Source organism: Oncorhynchus keta, chromosome 1 (genome assembly GCF_023373465.1).
Source record: "Oncorhynchus keta strain PuntledgeMale-10-30-2019 chromosome 1, Oket_V2, whole genome shotgun sequence".
In the NCBI taxonomy this organism is placed as follows: domain Eukaryota; kingdom Metazoa; phylum Chordata; class Actinopteri; order Salmoniformes; family Salmonidae; genus Oncorhynchus; species Oncorhynchus keta.
This window is the reverse complement of record NC_068421.1, coordinates 17,128,618-17,154,151: the sequence shown is the minus strand read 5'-3', so window position 1 is coordinate 17,154,151 and position 25,534 is coordinate 17,128,618. Positions and strand designations below refer to the sequence as shown.

At 45.9% G+C, this 25,534-nt stretch overlaps 1 protein-coding gene and 3 non-coding genes across 4 annotated transcripts in view; 3 read left to right on the top strand and 1 right to left on the bottom strand.

Moving 5' to 3' along the window:
- trnap-agg (transfer RNA proline (anticodon AGG)) lies at positions 1-72 on the top strand. The gene has a single exon. It is a non-coding gene; the product is annotated as a tRNA-Pro (tRNA).
- A 333-nt stretch (positions 73-405) lies between these two features.
- trnaw-cca (transfer RNA tryptophan (anticodon CCA)) lies at positions 406-477 on the bottom strand. Its single transcript has one exon. It is a non-coding gene; the product is annotated as a tRNA-Trp (tRNA).
- A 4,412-nt stretch (positions 478-4,889) lies between these two features.
- Positions 4,890-4,961, top strand: trnag-ucc (transfer RNA glycine (anticodon UCC)). Its single transcript has one exon. It is a non-coding gene; the product is annotated as a tRNA-Gly (tRNA).
- Positions 4,962-5,047: 86 nt separating this feature from the next.
- The window catches only part of LOC118394854 (EF-hand domain-containing protein D2), a 29,011-nt gene continuing 8,524 nt past the window's right edge, over positions 5,048-25,534 (top strand). Inside the window, exons 1-2 of the mRNA XM_035788452.2 lie at positions 5,048-5,669; positions 24,099-24,246. Coding sequence (XP_035644345.1) covers positions 5,362-5,669; positions 24,099-24,246 — 456 coding nt within the window. The 5' untranslated portion in view covers positions 5,048-5,361. The remainder of the gene's footprint in view (positions 5,670-24,098; positions 24,247-25,534) is intronic.

The window sequence follows — 25,534 nt, the reverse complement described above, 5'->3', positions numbered from 1 at the left end:
GGCTCGTTGGTCTAGGGGTATGATTCTCGCTTAGGGTGCGAGAGGTCCCGGGTTCAAATCCCGGACGAGCCCTAATTTTATTAATGTACTATAGGCTAATCTTTTTCCATGAAAAGTATGCAGATCTTCAACTATAATATCTGCCAATAGCAGAGACCAAAACGATGCAACACAGTCGAGCGCTGTTGTGTAAATGTGTTTTTCTTTTACAAGGTGGATGGCGGATAGGGCTCTCTTCTCATTTAGCTTTCAAACTGCAACCTAGGAACAACGATAGTTACAAGGTGGATGGCGGATAGGGCTCTCTTCTCATTTAGCTTTCAAACTGCAACCTAGGAATAATGATAGTTTTACAATCAAGCAACACGGAGTTTATACAAAGACAACACATACTAAGAAAAATAATGACCCCGACGTGATTTGAACACGCAACCTTCTGATCTGGAGTCAGACGCGCTACCGTTGCGCCACGAGGTCTATAATATGCAGTTGTACATCGTCTGTAAAAACAGTTGTTCAATGTCTCTATTTCGCTACATTGATTGTAACGCTCTAGGGAGCTGATGTGATATGGCAAGAACTAACTGGCACTACAACAATGTCACAAAATTGTTGCAAAACACCCCTTTGCGTGTTACAAAATACCTGCATTGTCTTTAGCCTATGACCAGACAGAAAAAAAAGATTTAAAAAACCCACAGGTCAGGTGTATTCAGGATGCTTTGAAAATTAAATGAAACACTCAAAAATCAACTACTTGGTATTTTGAGATTTTGGAGGAATTAAATTTTATCTACAGTAATCAGGGAATCACCCGCAGCAAGAGCGACATCATTGATATATACACAGAAAAGAGTCAGCCCGAGAATTAAACACTGTGGTACCCCCATAGAGACTGCCAGAGGTCCGGACATCAGGCCCTCCGATGTGACACACTGAACTCTGTCTGAGAAGTAGTTGGTGAACCAGGCAGGGCAGTCATTAGAGAAACCAAGGCTTTTGAGTCTGCCGATAAGAATACGGTGATTGACAGAGTCGAAAGCCTTGGCCAAGTCAATGAAGACGGCTGCATAGTACTGTCTTTTATCGATTCCGGTTATAATATTGTTTATAAGAGTATGGCTGAGAGTATGGCTTGAGCGTAGCTGAGGTGCACCCGTGACCGGCTCGGATACTGGATTGCACAGCGGAGAAGGTACGTTGGGATTCAAAATGGTCAGTGATCTGTTTATTAACTTGTCCTTCGAAGACTTTAGAGAGGCAGGGCAGGATAGATATAGATCTATAGCAGGTTGGGTCTAGAGTGTCACCCCCTTTGAAGAGGGGGATGACCGCGGCAGCTTTCCAATCTTTAGGGATCTAGGACGATACGAATATTGATGTGGAATAGAGTTCCATGTAGTCATGGCTCTATGTAGTACTGTGTGCCTCCCATAGTCCCATGTGTGCCTCCCATAAATTAATTTGCGATTTCCAAATTGTTGTGTAATGTTTATGTGTAATGTTTGTGTAATGTTAATGTCCAATGGCCGATGAGCACCTATTTGTTTTAGCTATAATTTTTCTTCATTATTTCTCTTCATATGACCCGTATTAAAAAAGGATTTGCCAGTAGATTGTTGACTTGATTCATGACTTCTAACTAAGATTATGAAAGTATGATGTTGACATGATTAGTCCTATCAAAGCTACGTGATTTGACATTTTATGGCCAATGACCTTGAGCCTTCTTGGATGGGCACTTCCAATGAAACTCTATGGCAGCACTGAAGGGGCTTGAATTTTTGAGCTCTACCCTTTGATTTGGCGGTGACATACTGTCCCCATGAGTGACAGAGCACTGAGCCTATCACGTTTTAGGGAAGACCCAGGTGCAGTCAGTGTCGAAGTAACAAAAGGTAATTACTAGAACAGAGGGCAGGCAAAACCACAGGTCAAGGGTTGGCAGAGGTCAGTAATCAAGGTACAGGACAGCAGGCAGGCAGGGTCAGGGCAGGCAGAATGGTCAAAACCAGGAACTACAGAAAAGACAGGCGCAAGGGGAAAATCAGAAGTTTTAGAACACCTACTCATTCAAGGGTTTTTCTTTATTATTGCTATTTTCTACGTTGTAAAATAATAGTGAAGACATCAAAACTATTAAATAACACATATTGTCACCCCCATGATCTGTTTCACCTGTCTTTGTGATTGTTTCCACCCCTATCCAGTTGTCGCCCATCTTCCCCATCATCCCCTGTGTATTTATACCTGACTTGCCTAGTTAAATAAAGGTTAAATAAATTCATTATGTACTAATCTATGGATTTCACATGACTGGGAAAACAGATATGTATCTGTTGGTCACAGACACCTTAAGAAAAAGGTAGGGGTGTGGATCAGAAAAGCAGTCAGTATCTGGTGTGACCACCATTTGCATCATGCAACGTGACACATCTCTTTCGCATAGAGCTGATCAGGCTGTTGATTGCGGCCTGTGGAATGTTGTCCCACTCCTCTTCAATGGCTGTGTGAAGTTGCTGGATATTGCTGGGAGCTGTAACACGCTGTTGTACACGTCGATCCAGAGCATCCCAACAATGCCTAATGGGTGATATGTCTGGTGAGTATGCAGACCATGGAAGAACTGGGCCATTTTCAGCTTCCAGGAATTGTGTACAGATCCTTGGAACATGGGGCCGTGCATTATCATGCTGGCAGTGCCCCTGTGACAACAACCCCATTGTGGCCCCCCTAAATGTGGAGTATGAATTTTGTTTTACATAACACATTTTTGCTATCGTTCTTTTTTTACATCCGTTATTAGACAGTGGCAACGATGATGATTATGAACATGGTCTTTTGCCTGCTAATGCCTGCAATGCAGTGAAGAAAACGATAACAACAATAATGTCTAATGTAAATGGCCCCTCTAACAGTACAACTGGCCTCAGCTTGCCCCCCAGTTGAAATGGTCTAAAACCACCACTGCAGGTAGGCCAGTTGAAAACAAGTTCTCATTTACAACTGCGACCTGACCAAGATAAAGAGTTACAGATAAACAAATGTACAGTCAATAACACAATAGAAACATCTACGTACAGTCTGTGCAATGGTAGAAGATTAGGGAGGTAAGGCAATAAATAGGCCATAGAGGTGAAATAATTACAATTTAGCATTAAATACTGGAGTGATAGATGTGCAGATGATGATGTGCAGGTAGAGATACTGGGGTGCAAAATAACAAAGAGATAAGTAACAATATGGGGATGAGGTAGCTGGGTGTGCTATTTACAGATTGGCTGTGTACAGGTACAGTGATTGGCAGAGGTGTGGACTTGAGTCACATGACTTGGACTCGAGTCAGACTCGAGTCACAAATATGATGACTTGCAACTTGACTTTGACTTTAACCCCAATGACTCGTGACTTGACTTAGATAAGAAGAAAAAAATCCAGAAAATCACATTGTAGGATTTGTAATTAATTTATTTGCAAATTATGGTGGAAAATAAGTATTTGGTCACCTACAAACAAGCAAGATTTCTGGCTCTCACAGACCTGTAGCTTCTTCTTTAAGAGGCTCCTCTGTCCTCCACTCGTTACCTGTATTAATGGCACCTGTTTGAACTTGTTATCAGCATAAAAGACACCTGTCCACGACCTTAAACAGTCACACTCCAAACTCCACTATGGCCAAGACCAAAGAGCTGTCAAAGGACACCAGAAACAAAATTGCACCAGGCTGGGAAGACAATACATAATAGGTAAGCAGCTTGGTTTGAAGAAATCAACTGTGGGAGCAATTATTAGGAAATGGAAGACATACAAGACCACTGATAATCTCCCTCGATCTGGGGCTCCACGCAAGATCCCACCACGTGGGGTCAAAATGATCACAAGAACGGTGAGCAAAAATCCCAGAACCACACGGGGGGACCTAGTGAATGACCTGCAGAGAGCTGGGACCAAAGTAACAAAGCCTACCATCAGCAAGGGCATTGAAGATGAAACGTGGCTGGGTCTTTCAGCATGACAATGATCCCAAACACACCGCCCGGGCAACGAAGGAGTGGCTTCGTAAGAAGCATTTCAAGGTCCTGGAGTGGCCTAGCCAGTCTCCAGATCTCAACCCCATAGAACATCTTTGGAGGGAGTTGAAAGTCCATGTTGCCCAGCAACAGCCCCCAAACATCACTGCTGTAGAGGAGATCTGCATGGAGGAATGGGCCAAAATACCAGCAACAGTGTGTGAAAACCTTGTGAAGACTTACAGAAAACGTTTGACCTCTGTCATTGCCAACAAAGGGTATATAACAAAGTATTGAGATAAACTTTTGTTATTGACCAAATACTTATTTTCCACCATAATTTGCAAATACATTCATTAAAAATCCTACAATGTGATTTTCTGGATTTTGTTTTTTAATTTTGTCTGTCATAGTTGAAGTCCACCTATGATGAAAATTACAGGCCTCTCTCATATTTTTAAGCAGGAGAACTTGCACAATTGGTGGCTGACTAAATACTTTTTTTGCTGCACTGTATAGGTGGGAGGCAAGGGGCGCCTTTTTCCTGTCATGCATGTTGGTTTGTTTTGCACAGAACATGGAAGCAGATGGCAACATTTATTTATTTAGCTAGATCATACATATTTCTTGGCAGGCTGAGATTTAGCTAGTTCGCTAGGCCATTACTATTTTACCCGGTCCTCGCTATTAATGTGGCCAACGTTACTGTTTTGTTTGTCAATCCAGCCCACACTTGTTTGACTGACACTATACTCCGCTATTTCAGTAATGGGAGTCGTGCTATTTGTGCGCAGAACATGTAAACATGTAAACAAATAATGTTCAGATCAACTCCAATGCTTCTGTGAAGTTAGTAAAGATTCATTTCGTAATAGTCGAGCGTTGGTGGTATAGTGGTGAGCATAGCTGCCTTCCAAGCAGTTGACCCGGGTTCGATTCCCGGCCAACGCAGATAAGTTTTTCCTCCGGAGTTCCTTTTTTGATGTAGGCTACATTTTAGTACCTGCGTCACCGGTATAATAATTAGGTTCGATAAAAAGGATGATCAAGTAAACATACCAAGAATGTCTCTCAAATACTAGCTAAAATCAAAACAATTATCCATCAACACCTTGACTGCTCGTGTTGCACCTTTTCTGCTCTTATTTGTTTGGGCTCGCCTGTGGTTGGTTTCAGATGCTGTAATATAGCTCAATTTATGTTTTTATGCTGATGTTCCATTGTGCTCCGCCTCCTCGAAACTGTCCAGGGTGAGAGGAGCTCTGAGTCACGAGCTGACAGACACAGCTGACCACCCTGAGTGCTCGGCACACGCTCCCATCGCATCAAGTCCGAAAGTATCCTACGCACCATGGCATCGGACGAATTAGCGAGGAAACTGCAGCCCAGGATGGCCGCAGAGCAGGCTCCCCAATTCATCCGGTGTGCACCAGAGGAGACCCCGGTGAAACCGAGCGACTCTGTCCCTGAGCCGCAGGAAAAAGCGGTGGTGGTCATTGTCAGTGATGCCACATCGGAACTCACGGCGAAACTCAACCGGAGACTAGACATCAACGATGGGAACGCGGCGCCCAAGCAAGCCAAGGTATTCAACCCCTACACGGAATTCAAAGAATTCTCCCGCAAACAGATCAAAGAAATGGAGAACATTTTCAAACGGTAGGCTAATCATTTATTTTTATTTGAATGTCATTCTTGTGGCAATGGTTATAGCCTATGTTGTGACTTGACTTGATAAAGAGGTGTCCTTAGTTTTGTCTGCAGGGGAGACCAGGGAACAAAGTAACAGCGGATCAGTTTTATTTATTTATTTCACCTTTATTTAACTAGGTAGGCTAGTTGAGAACACCTTTATTTAACCAGGTAGGTTAGTTGAGAACACCTTTATTTAACCAGGTAGGCTAGTTGAGAACACCTTTATTTAACCAGGTAGGCTAGTTGAGAACATCTTTATTTAACCAGGTAGGTTAGTTGAGAACACCTTTATTTAACCAGGTAGGCTAGTTGAGAACACCTTTATTTAACCAGGTAGGCTTTATTTAACCAGGTAGGCTAGTTGAGAACACATTTATTTAACCAGGTAGGCTAGTTGAGAACACCTTTATTTAACCAGGTAGGCTAGTTGAGAACACCTTTATTTAACCAGGTAGGTTAGTTGAGAACACCTTTATTTAACCAGGTATGCTAGTTGAGAACAAGTTCTCATTTACAACTGCGACCTGGCCAAGATAAAGCATAGCAGTGTGAACAGACAACACAGAGTTACACATGGAGTAAACAATTTAACAAGTCAATAACACAGTAGAAAAAAAGGGGAGTCTATATACAATGTGTGCAAAAGGCATGAGGAGGTAGGCAAATAATTACAATTTTGCAGATTAACACTGGAGTGATAAATGATCAGATGATCATGTACAGGTAGAGATATTGGTGTGCAAAAGAGCAGAAAAGTAAATAAATAAAAACTGTGGGGATGAGGTAGGTGAAAATGGGTGGGCTATTTACCAATAGATTATGTACAGCTGCAGCGATCGGTTAGCTGCTCAGATAGCTGATGTTTGAAGTTGGTGAGGGAGATAAAAGTCTCCAACTTCAGCGATTTTTGCAATTCGTTCCAGTCACAGGCAGCAGAGTACTGGAACGAAAGGCGGCCAAATGAGGTGTTGGCTTTAGGGATGATCAGAGAGATACACCTGCTGGAGCGCGTGCTAAGGATGGGTGTTGCCATAGTGACCAGTAAACTGAGATAAGGCGGAGCTTTACCTAGCATGGCCTTGTAGATGACCTGCAGCCAGTGGGTCTGGCGACGAATATGTAGCGAGGGCCAGCCGACTAGAGCATACAAGTCGCAGTGGTGGGTAGTATAAGGTGCTTTAGTGACAAAACGGATGGCACTGTGATAAACTGCATCCAGTTTGCTGAGTAGAGTGTTGGAAGCAATTTTGTAGATGACATCGCCGAAGTCGAGGATCGGTAGGATAGTCAGTTTTACTAGGGTAAGCTTGGCAGCGTGAGTGAAGGAGGCTTTGTTGCGGAATAGAAAGCCGACTCTTGATTTTCAATTGGAGATGTTTGATATGAGTCTGGAAGGAGAGTTTGCAGTCTAGCCAGACACCTACGTACTTATAGGTGTCCACATATTCAAGGTCGGAACCATCCAGTGTGGTGATGCTAGTCGGGCATGCAGGTGCAGGCAGCGATCGGTTGAAAAGCATGCATTTGGTTTTACTAGCGTTTAAGAGCAGTTGGAGGCCACGGAAGGAGTGTTGTATGGCATTGAAGCTCGTTTGGAGGTTAGATAGCACAGTGTCCAATGACGGGCCGAAAGTATATAGAATGGTGTCGTCTGCGTAGAGGTGGATCAGGGAATCGCCCGCAGCAAGAGCAACATCATTGATATATACAGAGAAAAGAGTCGGCCCGAGAATTGAACCCTGTGGCACCCCCATAGAGACTGCCAGAGGACCGGACAGCATGCCCTCCGATTTGACACACTGAACTCTGTCTGCAAAGTAATTGGTGAACCAGGCAAGGCAGTCATCCGAAAAACGGAGGCTACTGAGTCTGCCGATAAGAATATGTTGATTGACAGAGTCGAATGCCTTGGCAAGGTCGATGAGGACGGCTGCACAGTGCTGTCTTTTATCGATGGCGGTTATGATATCGTTTAGTACCTTGAGTGTGGCTGAGGTGCACCCGTGACCGGCTCGGAAACCAGATTGCATAGCGGAGAAGGTACGGTGGGATTCGAGATGGTCAGTGACCTGTTTGTTGACTTGGCTTTCGAAGACCTTAGATAGGCAGGGCAGGATGGATATAGGTCTATAACAGTTTGGGTCCAGGGTGTCTCCCCCTTTGAAGAGGGGGATGACTGCGGCAGCTTTCCAATCCTTGGGGATCTCAGACGATATGAAAGAGAGGTTGAACAGGCTGGTAATAGGGGTTGCGACAATGGCGGCGGATAGTTTCAGAAATAGAGGGTCCAGATTGAAAAGCCTAGCTGATTTATACGGGTCCAGGTTTTGTAGCTCTTTCAGAACATCTGCTATCTGGATTTGGGTAAAGGAGAACCTGGAGAGGCTTGGGCGAGGAGCTGCGGGGGGGGGGGGTCGGAGCTGTTGGCCGAGGTAGTTGTACTGAAACAGTTTAATAACTCAAATTAGAGACTATTTAGAAAGATGTTAGTGCTTAGTGTGTATATATGCCTAATGCGTTTAGTTCAAATCAATCAATGATGTATTGTATTTTTAAATATACTTGCTGCCTCTCTTTTGTTGGTAATAGACCTGTGGAACCATTCTCCATGTATTTATACATGTATACTTGTATCAGTAAGATGGGGTCTTTTGATTGGTATAGTTGATGCCAATAATTGTTATTGTATTTTGTGGAGGGTGTTTTTATGTAACACAGTACTTAAAATCGTACATAATATTTATACACATTCACATAATTATATAAAATGTCACTTCTTTATATCAAGTTTAGCAGTACAATTAAGATAATACATTAGAATTAAAAAAAAGTCTAATTCAGACTTTTGAATGCTAAAAAGATCTTTATAAATATATTCATTTTGGCTACTCCTTTTTGGTCAATGTGACATGCCTAAAAGATCAAATGGAAATATCTATTTGACATTTTTGTGTATTTTCTTCGAAATATCAGTTTCAAATCATCCTTTTTTAATTGCCCATACTTTTCTACCATTGAAGACGGTGTTACATTTAACTTTTCAGCCTGTTATGTTTCATCCTGGATACGGTGTCAATTGTAATGTTTTACTTTCGGCTGAATTGTAAAACTTGTATGTCTTAGAAATGTAGTTAATCTATCTATGTTGTTTGTATAAAATATTATGAATCTAACATGAATAGCCTTTTCATAATAAGAAAAAGCCCGAAAAGTGTTACTTTGTTCCCTGGACTCCACTATGCATGTTGCAGGCTAGTCACATCCAGGTATTGAGTGAGCTTGAGGGATTGATGTCAGAGACAACTTACTGAAAACAGAATTGACAAGGTGAACTGAGATTGCTGAGTGACCTCTGTCTACTGCTTGTGGAGTGAAATTGTTGTGGAACTTCAGACTGAATGTTCTTCATCTAGCCTTCAACACTTTCCATTTCTGCCATGAATAGATATGAATAATATATAACCCTATGTTGCTTACATGACAATAATTCATCTCTAGGTTGTTAAACTAGTGTTATTATTGTATAGGGCGAATCCCCCCTTTTTTCTTTACCACTCATTTAATCCGCTCATAGACTATGTACTGTAATAACCTGCTGCGTGTGTGTGTGTGCGTGTGCGTGCGTGAGTTCGTGCGTGTGTGTCTAGAGCCTGCTTTGTCACTCCAGTCTCTGCAGCACCAACCCTTTAGGATATTTGTGGACCCAGTGGGGGGATATGGGGCTATACTGGGCTTTACTGACATCCTCTGTACCAGGCCAAAATAATGTTTTCTCCTGGGCCAATGGAACTGTACAGTCATTGTGCAACAGTCCTTTTTCACTGGAGGGACAAGGGCCACTCTTCTCAAACACTGGGTCCCCAGTGACACCCCCTCTCCTGTGCGATAATGGTATCTTTGTGTGTGTGTGTGTGAGGGAGGGGGGTGCTGACGAGAGTAGATTTTACTGTATACAGTGCTTCTCTGGTGAGGGAGAGAGAGGAGAGATTGAGACTGGACAGCCTTTGCTTGTGAGACTAGTAGTGTCCATGTACTGTATTTGCTCAGAGCTATAGGGGAAACTATTTCAGAGCTATAGGGGAAACTATTTCAGAGCTATAGGGGAGGCTACTTCAGAGCTATAGGGGAAACTATTTCAGAGCTATAGGGGAGGCTACTTCAGAGCTATAGGGGAAACTATTTCAGAGCTATAGGGGAAACTATTTCAGAGCTATAGGGGAAACTATTTCAGAGCTATAGGGGAAACTATTTCAGAGCTATAGGGGAAACTATTTCAGAGCTATAGGGGAAACTATTTCAGAGCTATAGGGGAAACTATTTCAGAGCTATAGGGGAGGCTACTTCAGAGCTATAGGGGAAACTATTTCAGAGCTATAGGGGAAACTATTTCAGAGCTATAGGGGAAACTATTTCAGAGCTATAGGGGAAACTATTTCAGAGCTATAGGGGAGGCTACTTCAGAGCTATAGGGGAAACTATTTCAGAGCTATAGGGGAAACTATTTCAGAGCTATAGGGGAAACTATTTCAGAGCTATAGGGGAAACTATTTCAGAGCTATAGGGAAACTATTTCAGAGCTATAGGGGAAACTATTTCAGAGCTATAGGGAAACTATTTCAGAGCTATAGGGAAACTATTTCAGAGCTATAGGGGAAACTATTTCAGAGCTATAGGGGAAACTATTTCAGAGCTATAGGGGAAACTATTTCAGAGCTATAGGGGAAACTACTTCAGAGCTATAGGGGAAACTATTTCAGAGCTATAGGGGAGGCTACTTCAGAGCTATAGGGGAAACTATTTCAGAGCTATAGGGGAAACTATTTCAGAGCTATAGGGGAAACTATTTCAGAGCTATAGGGGAAACTATTTCAGAGCTATAGGGGAAACTACTTCAGAGCTATAGGGGAAACTATTTCAGAGCTATAGGGGAGGCTACTTCAGAGCTATAGGGGAGGCTACTTCAGAGCTATAGGGGAGGCTATTTCAGAGCTATAGGGGAGGCTACTTCAGAGCTATAGGGAGGCTACTTCAGAGCTATAGGGGAGGCTATTTCAGAGCTATAGGGAGGCTACTTCAGAGCTATAGGGGAGGCTACTTCAGAGCTATAGGGGAGGCTACTTCAGAGCTATAGGGGAGGCTACTTCAGAGCTATAGGGTAGGCTACTTCAGAGCTATAGGGGAGGCTACTTCAGAGCTGTAGGGGAGGCTACTTCAGAGCTGTAGGGGAGGCTACTTCAGAGCTATAGGGGAGGCTACTTCAGAGCTATAGGGGAGGCTACTTCAGAGCTATAGGGGAGGCTACTTCAGAGCTATAGGGGAGGCTACTTCAGAGCTATAGGGGAGGCTACTTCAGAGCTATAGGGGAGGCTACTTCAGAGCTATAGGGAGGCTACTTCAGAGCTATAGGGAGACTATTTCAGAGCTATAGGGGAGGCTACTTCAGAGCTATAGGGGAGGCTACTTCAGAGCTATAGGGAGGCTACTTCAGAGCTATAGGGAGGCTACTTCAGAGCTATAGGGAGGCTACTTCAGAGCTATAGGGGAGGCTACTTCAGAGCTATAGGGGAGGCTATTTCAGAGCTATAGGGAGGCTACTTCAGAGCTATAGGGGAGACTACTTCAGAGCTATAGGATAGACTACTTCAGAGCTATAGGATAGACTACTTCAGAGCTATAGGATAGACTACTTCAGAGCTATAGGGGAGGCTACTTCAGAGCTATAGGATAGACTACTTCAGAGCTATAGGGGAGGCTACTTCAGAGCTATAGGATAGACTACTTCAGAGCTATAGGGGAGGCTACTTCAGAGCTATAGGGGAGGCTACTTCAGAGCTATAGGGGAGGCTACTTCAGAGCTATAGGGGAGGCTACTTCAGAGCTATAGGGGAGGCTACTTCAGAGCTATAGGGGAGACTACTTCAGAGCTATAGGATAGACTACTTCAGAGCTATAGGATAGACTACTTCAGAGCTATAGGGGAGGCTACTTCAGAGCTATAGGATAGACTACTTCAGAGCTATAGGGGAGGCTACTTCAGAGCTATAGGATAGACTACTTCAGAGCTATAGGATAGACTACTTCAGAGCTATAGGGGAGGCTACTTCAGAGCTATAGGGGAGGCTACTTCAGAGCAATAGGGGAGGCTACTTCAGAGCTATAGGGAGGCTACTTCAGAGCTATAGGGAGGCTACTTCAGAGCTATAGGGGAGGCTACTTCAGAGCTATAGGGGAAACTATTTCAGAGCTATAGGGGAGGCTACTTCAGAGCTATAGGGGAGGCTACTTCAGAGCTATAGGGGAGGCTACTTCAGAGCTATAGGGGAGGCTACTTCAGAGCTATAGGGGAGACTACTTCAGAGCTATAGGGGAGGCTACTTCAGAGCTATAGGATAGACTACTTCAGAGCTATAGGGGAGGCTACTTCAGAGCTATAGGGGAGGCTACTTCAGAGCTATAGGGGAGGCTACTTCAGAGCTATAGGGGAGGCTACTTCAGAGCTATAGGGGAGGCTACTTCAGAGCTATAGGGGAGGCTATTTCAGAGCTATAGGGGAAACTATTTCAGAGCTATAGGGAGGCTACTTCAGAGCTATAGGGGAAACTATTTCAGAGCTATAGGGGAGGCTACTTCAGAGCTATAGGGGAGGCTACTTCAGAGCTATAGGGGAGGCTACTTCAGAGCTATAGGGGAGGCTACTTCAGAGCTATAGGGGAGGCTACTTCAGAGCTATAGGGGAGGCTACTTCAGAGCTATAGGGGAAACTATTTCAGAGCTATAGGGGAGGCTACTTCAGAGCTATAGGGGAGGCTACTTCAGAGCTATAGGGGAGGCTACTTCAGAGCTATAGGGGAGGCTACTTCAGAGCTATAGGGGAGGCTACTTCAGAGCTATAGGGGAGGCTACTTCAGAGCTATAGGGGAGGCTACTTCAGAGCTATAGGGGAGGCTACTTCAGAGCTATAGGGGAGGCTACTTCAGAGCTATAGGGGAGGCTACTTCAGAGCTATAGGGGAGGCTACTTCAGAGCTATAGGAGAGGCTACTTCAGAGCTATAGGGGAGGCTACTTCAGAGCTATAGGAGAGGCTACTTCAGAGCTATAGGGGAGGCTACTTCAGAGCTATAGGGGAGGCTACTTCAGAGCTATAGGGGAGGCTACTTCAGAGCTATAGGGGAGACTACTTCAGAGCTATAGGGGAGGCTACTTCAGAGCTATAGGGGAGGCTACTTCAGAGCTATAGGGGAAACTATTTCAGAGCTATAGGGGAGGCTACTTCAGAGCTATAGGGAGGCTATTTCAGAGCTATAGAGGGAGGCTACTTCAGAGCTATAGGGGAGGCTACTTCAGAGCTATAGGGAGGCTACTTCAGAGCCATAGGGGAAACTATTTCAGAGCTATAGGGGAGGCTACTTCAGAGCTATAGGGGAGGCTACTTCAGAGCTATAGGGGAGGCTACTTCAGAGCTATAGGGGAGGCTACTTCAGAGCTATAGGGAGGCTACTTCAGAGCTATAGGGGAGGCTACTTCAGAGCTATAGGGGAGGCTACTTCAGAGCTATAGGGGAGGCTACTTCAGAGCTATAGGGGAGGCTACTTCAGAGCTATAGGGGAGGCTACTTCAGAGCTATAGGGGAGGCTACTTCAGAGCTATAGGGGAGGCTACTTCAGAGCTATAGGGAGGCTACTTCAGGGAGGGGACTACTTCAGAGCTATAGGGAGGCTACTTCAGAGCTATAGGGGAGGCTACTTCAGAGCTATAGGGGAGGCTACTTCAGAGCTATAGGGGAGACTACTTCAGAGCTATAGGGGAGGCTACTTCAGAGCTATAGGGGAGGCTACTTCAGAGCTATAGGGGAGGCTACTTCAGAGCTATAGGGGAGGCTACTTCAGAGCTATAGGGGAGGCTACTTCAGAGCTATAGGGGAGGCTACTTCAGAGCTATAGGGGAGGCTACTTCAGAGCTATAGGGGAGGCTACTTCAGAGCTATAGGGGAGGCTACTTCAGAGCTATAGGGGAGGCTACTTCAGAGCTATAGGGGAGGCTACTTCAGAGCTATAGGGGAGGCTACTTCAGAGCTATAGGGGAGGCTACTTCAGAGCTATAGGGGAGGCTACTTCAGAGCTATAGGGGAGGCTACTTCAGAGCTATAGGGGAGGCTACTTCAGAGCTATAGGGGAGGCATTGAACTTGAGGACATTTAATACTTTTGTTCCAGTTCATCTGTGGCTTTGTAGCTACAGCTGCGTGTGAAAACAGTGTAGAGATGGATATTGATTGGTGGATTGATGCAGTATCACTGCAGTTTTTTCAGGACTATTTATTTCAACTTGAGTTTTGCATTTGAGTTTGGCCTAATTTAGCTCTCAGCACAGTTGGAATGGAAGACTCAGTAAGTAGAGGGGGATATGGTTCACAGAGGAAGGGGGCTTGATATCAACCTATTTCTTTAGGAGGACGTTGGGTTGATTGAGGGAATTTACTTGAAAATGCCTCGCATGCACTTAGATGCACAAACATGCACTTAGATGCACTCATGAAGAAACATTTTGTAATCATGCCTCTCTCTCTCACCCACACACACTGCCCCAGATTCTCTATTCTGTTGGGTGTTGGTTGAATGTGTCCTCTATCTCCATCGCTTTTGCCTCCCTCTCTACTTCCTCTCTCTTCTCTCTAACTCTCAAGCTGTTCTGCCTGGGGCAGGTTTTATCCATCTCTCCTATAGCCAACACTGGGGCACTTCCTAGACATATGTCCGTGATTGACATGTGTTGCAGCATTACCCACCCATGATAAACACGTGTTGCAGCATTACCCACCCAGGATAGACATGTGTTGCAGCATTACCCACCCATGATAGACACGTGTTGCAGCATTACCCACCCAGGATAGACATGTGTTGCAGCATTACCCACCCATGATAGACACGTGTTGCAGCATTACCCACCCAGGATAGACATGTGTTGCAGCATTACCCACCCATGATACACACGTGTTGCAGCATTACCCACCCATGATACACACGTGTTGCAGCATTACCCACCCATGATAGCCACGTGTTGCAGCATTACCCACCCAGGATAGACATGTGTTGCAGCATTACCCACCCATGATAGACACGTGTTGCAGCATTACCCACCCATGATAGACACGTGTTGCAGCATTACCCACCCAGGATAGACATGTGTTGCAGCATTACCCACCCATGATACACACGTGTTGCAGCATTACCCACCCAGGATAGACATGTGTTGCAGCATTACCCACCCATGATAGACACGTGTTGCAGCATCACCCACCCATGATACACACGTGTTGCAGCATTACCCACCCATGATAGACACGTGTTGCAGCATTACCCACCCAGGATAGACATGTGTTGCAGCATTACCCACCCATGATAGACACGTGTGGCTGCATTACCCACCCATGGTAGACACGTGTGGCTGCATTACCCACCCATGATATACACGTGTGGCTGCATAACCCACCCATGATAGACACGTGTGGCTGCATTACCCACCCATGATAGACACGTGTGGCTGCATTACCCACCCATGGTAGACACGTGTGGCTGCATTACCCACCCATGATAGACACGTGTGGCTGCATTACCCACCCATGATAGACACGTGTGGCTGCATTACCCACCCATGGTGTGGCTGCATTACCCACCTATGTCGTAATTGTCATAAGTATAGACTGTCATGCTTTAGAGTTTGGTTTCAGTGCAAAGCTCAGACCTTGATGATTAATTAGACCACAATGAGTTGAAGTGCTGCAAACCTCCATTTCCTTAGGATATCCTATCGTCTCTCTGTAGGCTTTTCATTGGCTGAAGCGGAGAGGTCAGGTGTGCTGTCTTTGCCTGACTCATTATTTTCTGAGTGGACACTGCTTCCTTTATCTACCCAATCTGTCTTTCATCTCCCCCTGCTGTCCTTAGCTTGACATGCAGGGTACTTGACCTTCTGACCTAGCCACTGGTGGGTAACCTAGATATGGGTGAGACACATGCTCAACGGGGGCACACTGATTAGACAATGGCCAGTCTATCCGTGTCCTAAAGTTTGCTTGAATGCTGTCCTGGTGGCAGAGCCTAGTTGGGATGAGGGCCAGGGAGGGGGCACTTTGGAATGTTCTAAGCGGGGGTAGGCTAGATTGATGGCAGGGCCGGGCCATTCCATCCTAAATTATGCCTCTTCTCTCACCCCTTTATACTCTGCCTCACCCCATCATCTTTTGGTCTACCCTCCTCACACTCTCTCTCTTCCCTGATGCTGTACATGCCCTCCTCACACTCTCTCTCTTCCCTGATGCTGTACCTGCCCTCCTCACACTCTCTCTCTTCCCTGATGCTGTACATGCCCTCCTCACCCTCTCTCTCTTCCCTGATGCTGTACATGCCCTCCTCACCTCTCTCTCTTCCCTGATGCTGTACATGCCCTCCTCAACACTCTCTCTCTCTTCCCTGATGCTGTACATGCCCTCCTCACACTCTCTCTCTTCCCTGATGCTGTACCTGCCCTCCTCACACTCTCTCTCTTCCCTGATGCTGTACATGCCCTCCTCACCCTCTCTCTCTTCCCTGATGCTGTACATGCCCTCCTCAACCTCTCTCTCTTCCCTGATGCTGTATGCTGTACATGCCCTCCTCACACTCTCTCTCTTCCCTGATGCTGTACCTGCCCTCCTCAACTCCTCTTCTTCCTTGATGCTGTACATGCCCTCCTCACACTCTCTCTCTTCCCTGATGCTGTACCTGCCCTCCTCACACTCTCTCTCTTCCTGATGCTGTACATGCCCTCCTCACTCTCTCTCTTCCCTGATGCTGTACATGCCCTCCTCACTCTCTCTTCCCTGATGCTGTACATGCCCTCCTCTTCCCTGATGCTGTACCTGCCCTCCTCACACCTCTCCTTCCCTGATGCTGTACACTCTCTCTCTTCCCTGATGCTGTACATGCCCTCCTCACCCTCTCTCTCTTCCCTGATGCTGTACATGCCCTCCTCAACCTCTCTCTCTTCCTTGATGCTGTACATGCCCTCCTCACACTCTCTCTCTCTTCCCTGATGCTGTACCTGCCCTCCTCACACTCTCTCTCTTCCCTGATGCTGTACATGCCCTCCTCACACTCTCTCTCTTCCCTGATGCTGTACATGCCCTCCTCACACTCTCTCTCTCTTCCCTGATGCTGTACATGCCCTCCTCAACCTCTCTCTCTTCCTTGATGCTGTACATGCCCTCCTCACACTCTCTCTCTCTTCCCTGATGCTTGCCCTCCTCAACTCTCTCTTCCTTGATGCTGTACATGCCCTCCTCACACTCTCTTCCCTGATGCTGTACCTGCCCTCCTCACACTCTCCCTTCCTGATGCTACATGCCCTCTCACTCTCTCTCTTCCCTGATGCTGCCCTCCTCACACTCTCTCTCTTCCCTGACATGCCCTCCTCACACTCTCTCCTCCTGCTGTACATGCCCCTCCTCTCTCTTCCCTGATGCTGTACATGCCCTCCTCAACCTCTCTCTCTTCCTTGATGCTGTACATGCCCTCCTCACACTCTCTCTCTTCCCTGATGCTGTACCTGCCCTCCTCACACTCTCTCTCTTCCTGATGCTGTACATGCCCTCCTCACACTCTCTCTCTTCCCTGATGCTGTACCTGCCCTCCTCAACCTCTCTCCTCCCTGCTGTACATGCCCTCCTCTCTTCTCTTCCTGATGCTGTACATGCCCTCCTCACACTCTCTCTCTTCCCTGATGCTGTACCTGCCCTCCTCAACCTCTCTCTTCCCTACAACCTCTCTCTCTTCCCTGATGCTGTACATGCCCTCCTCACACCTCACACTCTCTCTTCCCTGATGCTGTACATGCCCTCCTCACACTCTCTCTCTTCCCTGATGCTGTACATGCCCTCCTCACACTCTCTCTTCTTCCCTGATGCTGTACATGCCCTCCTCAACCTCTCTCTCTTCCCTGATGCTGTACATGCCCTCCTCACACTCTCTCTCTCTTCCCTGATGCTGTACCTGCCCTCCTCACACTCTCTCTCTTCCCTGATGCTGTACATGCCCTCCTCACACTCTCTCTCTTCCCTGATGCTGTACCTGCCCTCCTCAACCTCTCTCTCTTCCCTGATGCTGCACCTACCCTCCTCACACTCTCTCTCTTCCCTGATGCTGTACATGCCCTCCTCACACTCTCTCTCTTCCCTGATGCTGTACCTGCCCTCCTCACACTCTCTCTCTTCCCTGATGCTGTACATGCCCTCCTCACACTCTCTCTCTTCCCTGATGCTGTACCTGCCCTCCTCAACCTCTCTCTCTTCCCTGATGCTGTACCTGCCCTCCTCACACTCTCTCTCTCTTCCCTGATGCTGTACCTGCCCTCCTCACACTCTCTCTCTTCCCTGATGCTGCACCTACCCCACTCACTCAAATCAAATCAAATCAAAATGTATTTGTCACATACACATGGTTAGCAGATGTTAGTGCGAGTGTAGCGAAATGCTTGTGCTTCTAGTTCCGACAATGCAGTAATAACCAACAAGTAATCTAGCTAACAATTCCAAAACTAGTACCTTATAGACACAAGTGTAAGGGGATAAAGAATATGTACATAAAGATATATGAATGAGTGATGGCACAGAGCGGCATAGGCAAGATACAGTAGATGGTATTGAGTACAGTATATACATATGAGGTGAGTATGTAAACAAAGTGGCATAGTTAAAGTGGCTAGTGATACATGTATTACATAAGGATGCAGTAGATGATATAGAGTACAGTATATACGTATACATATGAGATGAATAATGTAGGGTATGTAAACATTGTATTAGGTAGCATTGTTTAAAGTGGCTAGTGATATATTTTACATCATTTCCCATCAATTCACATTATTAAAGTGGCTGGAGTTGAGTCAGTGTGTTGGCAGCAGCCACTCAATGTTAGTGGTGGCTGTTTAACAGCCTGATGGCCTTGAGATAGAAGCTGTTTTTCAGTCTCTCGGTCCCAGCTTTGATGCACTTGTACTGACCTCGCCTTCTGGATGATAGCGGGGTGAACAGGCAGTGGCTCGTGTGGTTGTTGTCCTTGATGATCTTTATGGCCTTCCTGTGACATCGGGTGGTGTAGGTGTCCTGGTGGGCAGGTAGTTTGCCCCCGGTGATGCGTTGTGCAGACCTCACTACCCATTGGAGAGCCTTACGGTTGTGGGTGGAGCAGTTGCCGTACCAGGCGGTGATACAGCCCGAGAGGATGCTCTCGATTGTGCATCTGTAGAAGTTTGTGAGTGCTTTTGGTGACAAGCCAAATTTCTTCAGCCTCCTGAGGTTGAAGAGGCGCTGCTGCGCCTTCTTCACGATGCTGTCTGTGTGGGTGGACCAATTCAGTTTGTCTGTGATGTGTATGCCAAGGAACTTAAAACTTTACTACCCTCTCGTCGTTGTTGGTAATCAAGCCTACCACTGTTGTGTCGTCCGCAAAATGGATGATTGAGTTGGAGGCGTGCGTGGCCACGCTGTCGTGGGTGAACAGGGAGTACAGGAGAGGGCTCAGAACGCACCCTTGTGGGGCCCCAGTGTTGAGGATCAGCGGGGTGGACATGTTTTTGCCTACCCTCACCACCTGGGGGCGGCCCGTCAGGAAGTCCAGTACCCAGTTGCACAGGGTGGGGTCGAGACCCAGGGTCTCGAGCTTGATGACGAGCTTGGAGGGCACTATGGTGTTAAATGCCGAGCTGTAGTCGATGAACAGCATTCTCACATAGGTATTCCTCTTGTCCAGATGGGTTAGGGCAGTGTGGTTGAGATTGCATCGTCTGTGGACCTATTTGGGCGGTAAGCAAATTGGAGTGGGTCTAGGGTGTCAGGTAGGGTGGAGGTGATATGGTCCTTGACTAGTCTCTCAAAGCACTTCATGATGACGGAAGTGAGTGCTACGTAGTCGTTTAGCTCAGTTACCTTAGCTTTTTTGGGAACAGGAACAATGGTTGCCCTCTTGAAGCATGTGGGAACAACAGACTGGGATAGGGATTAATTGAATATGTCCGTAAACACACCAGCCAGCTGGTCTGCGCATGCTCTGAGGGCGCGGCTGGGGATGCCGTCTGGGCCTGCAGCCCTGCGAGGGTTGACATGTTTAAATGTTTTCCTCACGTCGGCTGCAGTGAAGGAGAGTCCGCATGTTTTAGTTGCGGGCAGTGTCAGTGGCACTGTATTTTCCTCAAAGCGGGCAAAAAAGTTATTTAGTCTGTCTGGGAGCAAGACATCCTGGTCCGTGACGGTGCTGGTTTTCTTTTTGTAATCCATGATTGACTGTAGACCCTGCCACATACCTCTTGTGTCTGAGCCGTTGAATTGAGACTCTACTTTGTCTCTATACTGACGCTTAGCTTGTTTGATTGCCTTGTGGAGGGAATAGTTACACTGTTTGTATTCGGTCATGTTTCCAGTCACCTTGCCCTGATTAAAAGCAGTGGTTCGCGCTTTCAGTTTCACGCGAATGCTGCCATCAATCCACGGTTTCTGGTTTGGGAATGTTTTAATCGTTGCTATGGGAACAACATCTTCAACGCACGTTCTAATGAACTCGCACACCGAATCAGCGTATTCGTCAATGTTGTCGTCTGACGCAATTACGGAACATATCCCAGTCCACGTGATGGAAGCAGTCTTGGAGTGTGGAATCAGATTGGTCGGACCAGCGTTGAACAGACCTCAGCGCAGGAGCTTCTTGTTTCGGTCTGTAGGCAGGGATCAACAAAATGGACAAAATGGAGTCGTGGTCAGCATGCTCTTATGTTCAGTAGTTCTTCTCGACTGTATGTAATGAAACCTAAGATGACCTGGGGTACCAATGTAAGAAATAACACGTAAAAAAAAACAAAAAACTGCATAGTTTCCTAGGAACGCGACGCGAGGCGGCCATCTCTGTCGGTGCCGGAAGTTCGTGACTCTCTTTCCCTCTTTCCCTTTCTCGTGACACTCACCCACTGTCTCTGCATTCCAGGGGCCTTAACCCTTCCCTGCCTTTTAACTCTGCATAACTCATACTCATCATCAACACTGTGTTGATCAATGTGAACCTAGAACCTAAAAGGGTTCTTCGGCTGTCCCCCATAAGATAACCATTTTTGGTTCCAGGTAGAATCATTTTGAGTTCTATATAGAACCCTTTACACAGAGGGTTCTACATGGAACACAAAATAGTTCTACCACAAATGGTTATCCTATGGGGACAACAGATGAATCCTTCTGGAACCCTTTTTTTCTAACAGTGGAGTCAGAATTCTGACTTTTGATCGAGTCACTGATCGAAAAGCAGCCTCTCATGGTAATGCGGTAGTCACTGTGATTTCTGAGGGATGGCTTTTTCACAAATTTCTCTGTTTTCTCCCTCAGAGTCCACAAGTATCTCTGTGTCTGGGGTGAAAATGCACAGACACATGCACTAGCCTGACGCTTGTTTAAAACAGGCTGCATTAGAGATGAGGATGTAGCTCTATCAGCCGGCTCTTACCTGCTCCATATTCACTCTGACACTAGAATGCCCTATAGCAGCAGGAGTGACCTGAATACACTCTGAGACTGGGAGAGAGACTGGGAGAGAGACTGGGAGAGAGACTGGGAGAGAGACTGGGAGAGAGACTGGGAAAGAGGGGGAGAGAGAGAAAGATCCAAAAATACAATGTCCATGCCAAAAGCCTTGGTATCTATAATTACTGCAGGAAGTTAGCTGTGGGACAATAAGTCCTGACCATGGACCATAGCTGTGGCACCACTCCCTTACAAAGGAAGACATTCCATAACACTGTTGTTTTCTTGCCACATTTCACTTTTGAGTTTTTTGAGCCTTTCAGTCTTCTCTAAGTTACGTCAAAGCCTTCGTCAGACTCTTGGTCGGTAGATTGTGGTAGAAAGCTGGCCGGTAATAGCAGCCCAGAGTAGTATTTTAATGATCATAGTACTGCCTCTGACTAGGCAGCTTTTCTGTTCTTTCAGCATAACATGTTGTTGTTGTGAGACACTGACTTGCCCCGCTGAGGAGCTGGACTAGGACCTGTCACTAAGCTGTGGAGTGGGTCCTGTATGTACAGGTGACAGTTGCTAAGCTGCTCTGTGGTCATCAGTTGCTGTGAACAGTTGTCATACTGGTCAGCTGTGGAGGACCAAACAAAACCAACTGTCCTAGAACACAGATGGTTCTCTCTCTCTCTGTGTGTGTGTGTGTGTGTGTGTGTGTGTGTGTGTGTGTGTGTGTGTGTGTGTGTGTGTGTGTGTGTGTGTGTGTGTGTGTGTGTGTGTGTGTGTGTGTGTGTGTGTGTGTGTGTGTGTGTGTGTGTTTAATGAGAGAACAGGGTTTGTATTGATAATGATGGCGCGCGCGCGATGGGAATGAATATGGTGAAACGTAATTCAGCACGCTTGACAGGGACACGAACAGGAATTACAGTGTTGGTTGGGTTACAGTGTTGGTTGTGTTACAGTGTTGGTTGGGTTACAGTGTTGGTTGGGTTACAGTGTTGGGTGGGTTACAGTGTTGGGTGGGTTACAGTGTTGGTTGGGTTACAGTGTTGGTTGGGTTACAGTGTTGGGTGGGTTACAGTGTTGGGTGGGTTACAGTGTTGGGTGGGTAACAACAGTGTTGGGCAGTGTTGGTTGGGTAACAGTGTTGGGTGGGTACGTGTTGGGCGGGTTACAGTGTTGGGCAGTGTTGGTTGGGTTACAGTGTTGGGCGGGTTACAGTGTTGGGCGGGTTACAGTGTTGGGCGGGTTACAGTGTTGGGCGGGTTACAGTGTTGGGCGGGTTACAGTGTTGGGTGGGTTACAGTGTTGGTTGGGTTACAGTGTTGGGTGGGTTACAGTGTTGGGTGGGTTACAGTGTTGGGTGGGTTACAGTGTTGGTTGGGTTACAGTGTTGGGTGGGTTACAGTGTTGGGTGGGTTACAGTGTTGGTTGGGTTACAGTGTTGGTTGGGTTACAGTGTTGGTTGGGTTACAGTGTTGGTTGGGTAACAGTGTTGGGTGGGTTACAGTGTTGGGTGGGTTACAGTGTTGGGTGGGTTACAGTGTTGGTTGGGTTACAGTGTTGGTTGGGTTACAGTGTTGGTTGGGTTACAGTGTTGGTTGGGTTACAGTGTTGGTTGGGTTACAGTGTTGGTTGGGTTACAGTGTTGGTTGGGTAACAGTGTTGGTTGGGTTACAGTGTTGGTTGGGTTACAGTGTTGGTTGGGTTACAGTGTTGGTTGGGTAACAGTGTTGGTTGGGTAACAGTGTTGGTTGGGTAACAGTGTTGGGTGGGGTTCAAATCAGTGGTCCTTTGTGCTACTGAGCACAAAGGCTGATTGTTAGGATGTTAATAGTTCTAAATCAGGTTGTTTTTTAGGGAGGGCGTTTAGTTCCTATGGACCTTTGAAGAGTTAGCCTGAAAAAATGACCTCTCTCTCTTTTTGGTCTCTGGTCTGACCAGATTACACTCCTACCATTCAGGCGTCGGCAGATAGGAGCACATGTGTGTTTGTGTGCGTTTGAGTGAGTGAGTGTGTGTTTGTGTGAGAGAGAGAGAGAGTGTGTGTGTTCCCTCACTCACAACCAGTTCCAGTGCCTCTCGAACAGCTGTGTGAAAGGATCTATAAATACGTATTGTGTCAGATAGACAGACTCCTTGCAGCCCCCCCCCCCCACACACACACACACACACACACACACTTCTGCTCTATCTCCATCTCACTCAGTCATCTCTCTGTTTTTCAATTATTCCCTTGATCTGTTTATCTAGGCCTCCCAACACCCTTGATTCATCTGTTGTTTTTCTGATGACAAATGAGTGGGTTGTGTTTAACTGTGATTGATCAGGGAAAGTTGGTGTTTGTGTGTGTCAGTCAAGCAAAGGTAGCTGTTTGGTTAGTGTCAACCACTCGCATCACTATTCCCGACATCATAACATGTTTGTCTCTCCTCTGTGTGTTTTAATGTCATTGGCAGGCTTAGTGCCTGTATCTCTATGTCTGGATGTGGCCGTCTGGTCAGACTCAGGGTATAGATGCCTTTCACCACATTGGGACTGTCAACCAGTCTAGGCTGAACTTAGAAAAGGTTTGGCACATATCTTACTAGATCCATGAGGTTTTTTGATAATTTGACCTGACCATGAAAAACACCTCTAGTTGTTGGCTATATAACTATCTGTGGCCACCGCTTTTGTCCTTTATGACAGACTTAACATGTTTACTCTCCTGGTAATTTAATGTGAGTTAGTGTAATGTCTGTGTACCTTCCTTTCTCTCTGGCTGTATGTAGACACAACTCTCTGACCGTTTGACAGTGGGAAGGAGGGCTTCATAAAGTTGTGATGTTATAATGTAAGTTCATTGATCTACCCTTCTCTATCTGTAGGTTTGACAGTGGTAAGGACGGATTCATAGACCTGATGGAGCTGAAGCTGATGATGGAGAAGCTGGGAGCTCCTCAGACCCACCTGGGCCTCAAGAACATGATCAGGGAGGTGGATGAGGACTTCGACAGCAAGCTGAGCTACAGAGAGGTGTGTGTAGTGTGCTGTCTACTTCCATGTCAATGTCCTTGTGTGTGTGCCTGAGTGAGTCAATGCCTTACAAGGCCTGTTAATTACAGTGTGTATTTTTTAACTGCTGTAACACATACAGAACCTTCAGAAGGTATTCACTCTCCTTGAGTTTTTCCACATTTTGTTGTTACAGCCTGAATTGTGTTTTGTCACTGACCTGCACAAAATACCCCATAGTGTCCAAGTGGAATTATCTTTGTGAAATGTTTACAAATGAATAAAACATTTTACATTTGAAATGTCTTGAGTCTATAAGTATTCAACCCCTTTATTATGGCAAGCCTAAATAAGTTCAGGAGTAAAATTGTGCTGAACAAGTGACATAATAAGTTGCGTGGACTCACTCTGTGTACAATAATAATGTTTAACAAGATTTTTAATTGACTACCTCATTGATGTAGCCAACACATACAATTATCTGTAAGGTTCCTCAGTCGAACAGTGAATTTCATACACAGATTCAACCACAAAGACCAGGGAGGTTTTCCAATGTCTCGCAAAGAACGGCACCTATTGGTATGTAGATGGATAAAACATGTAAAAAGCAGACATTGGATATCCCTTTGAGCATTGTGAACTTTTTAATTACATTTTGGATGGTGGATCAATACACCCAGTCACTGCAAAGATACAGGCGTCCTTCCTAACTCAGTTGCCGGAGAGGAAGGAAACCGCTCAGGGATTTCACCATGAGGCCAATGGTGACTTTAATGGCTGTGATAGGAGAAAACTGAGTACCTCATACATTTCTTGTAATTTTAATTGATGACGGCCTCTCTTTTAAATTGCATACTCAACAACTTGAATTGGGATTTTATTTTAGGAATAAGGCCTGTTTTTCTTTTGAAGCCAGAAGTAGGCTTGTATCAGCTACATTTATGCCTTTACTAGAATATGGATATATTTTATATATGAATGCTTCCGCTCAGTGTTTGAGATCAATTGACACTCTTTACCATGGCACTTTGAGATTTATTTTAAACTGCAAAACCCTTAAGAACCACTGCACTTTGTATACCAGTGTTGGCTGGCCTTCTCTAGTCACTCGTAGGCTCAGTCACTGGTATCTACAAAGCCATTTTTACTACCTTTTTATTTGGGCATTTTTATTGTTCAGAAATGTGGTGGGTGCTCTCTTCGTTCGCTGGACTTTATCCTCCTAACTGTTCCAAATGGCTGAACTGAATTTGGAAAAAGGGCTTTTATGTACTCTGCGACATCGTCTTGGAACACCTTACAAAATACT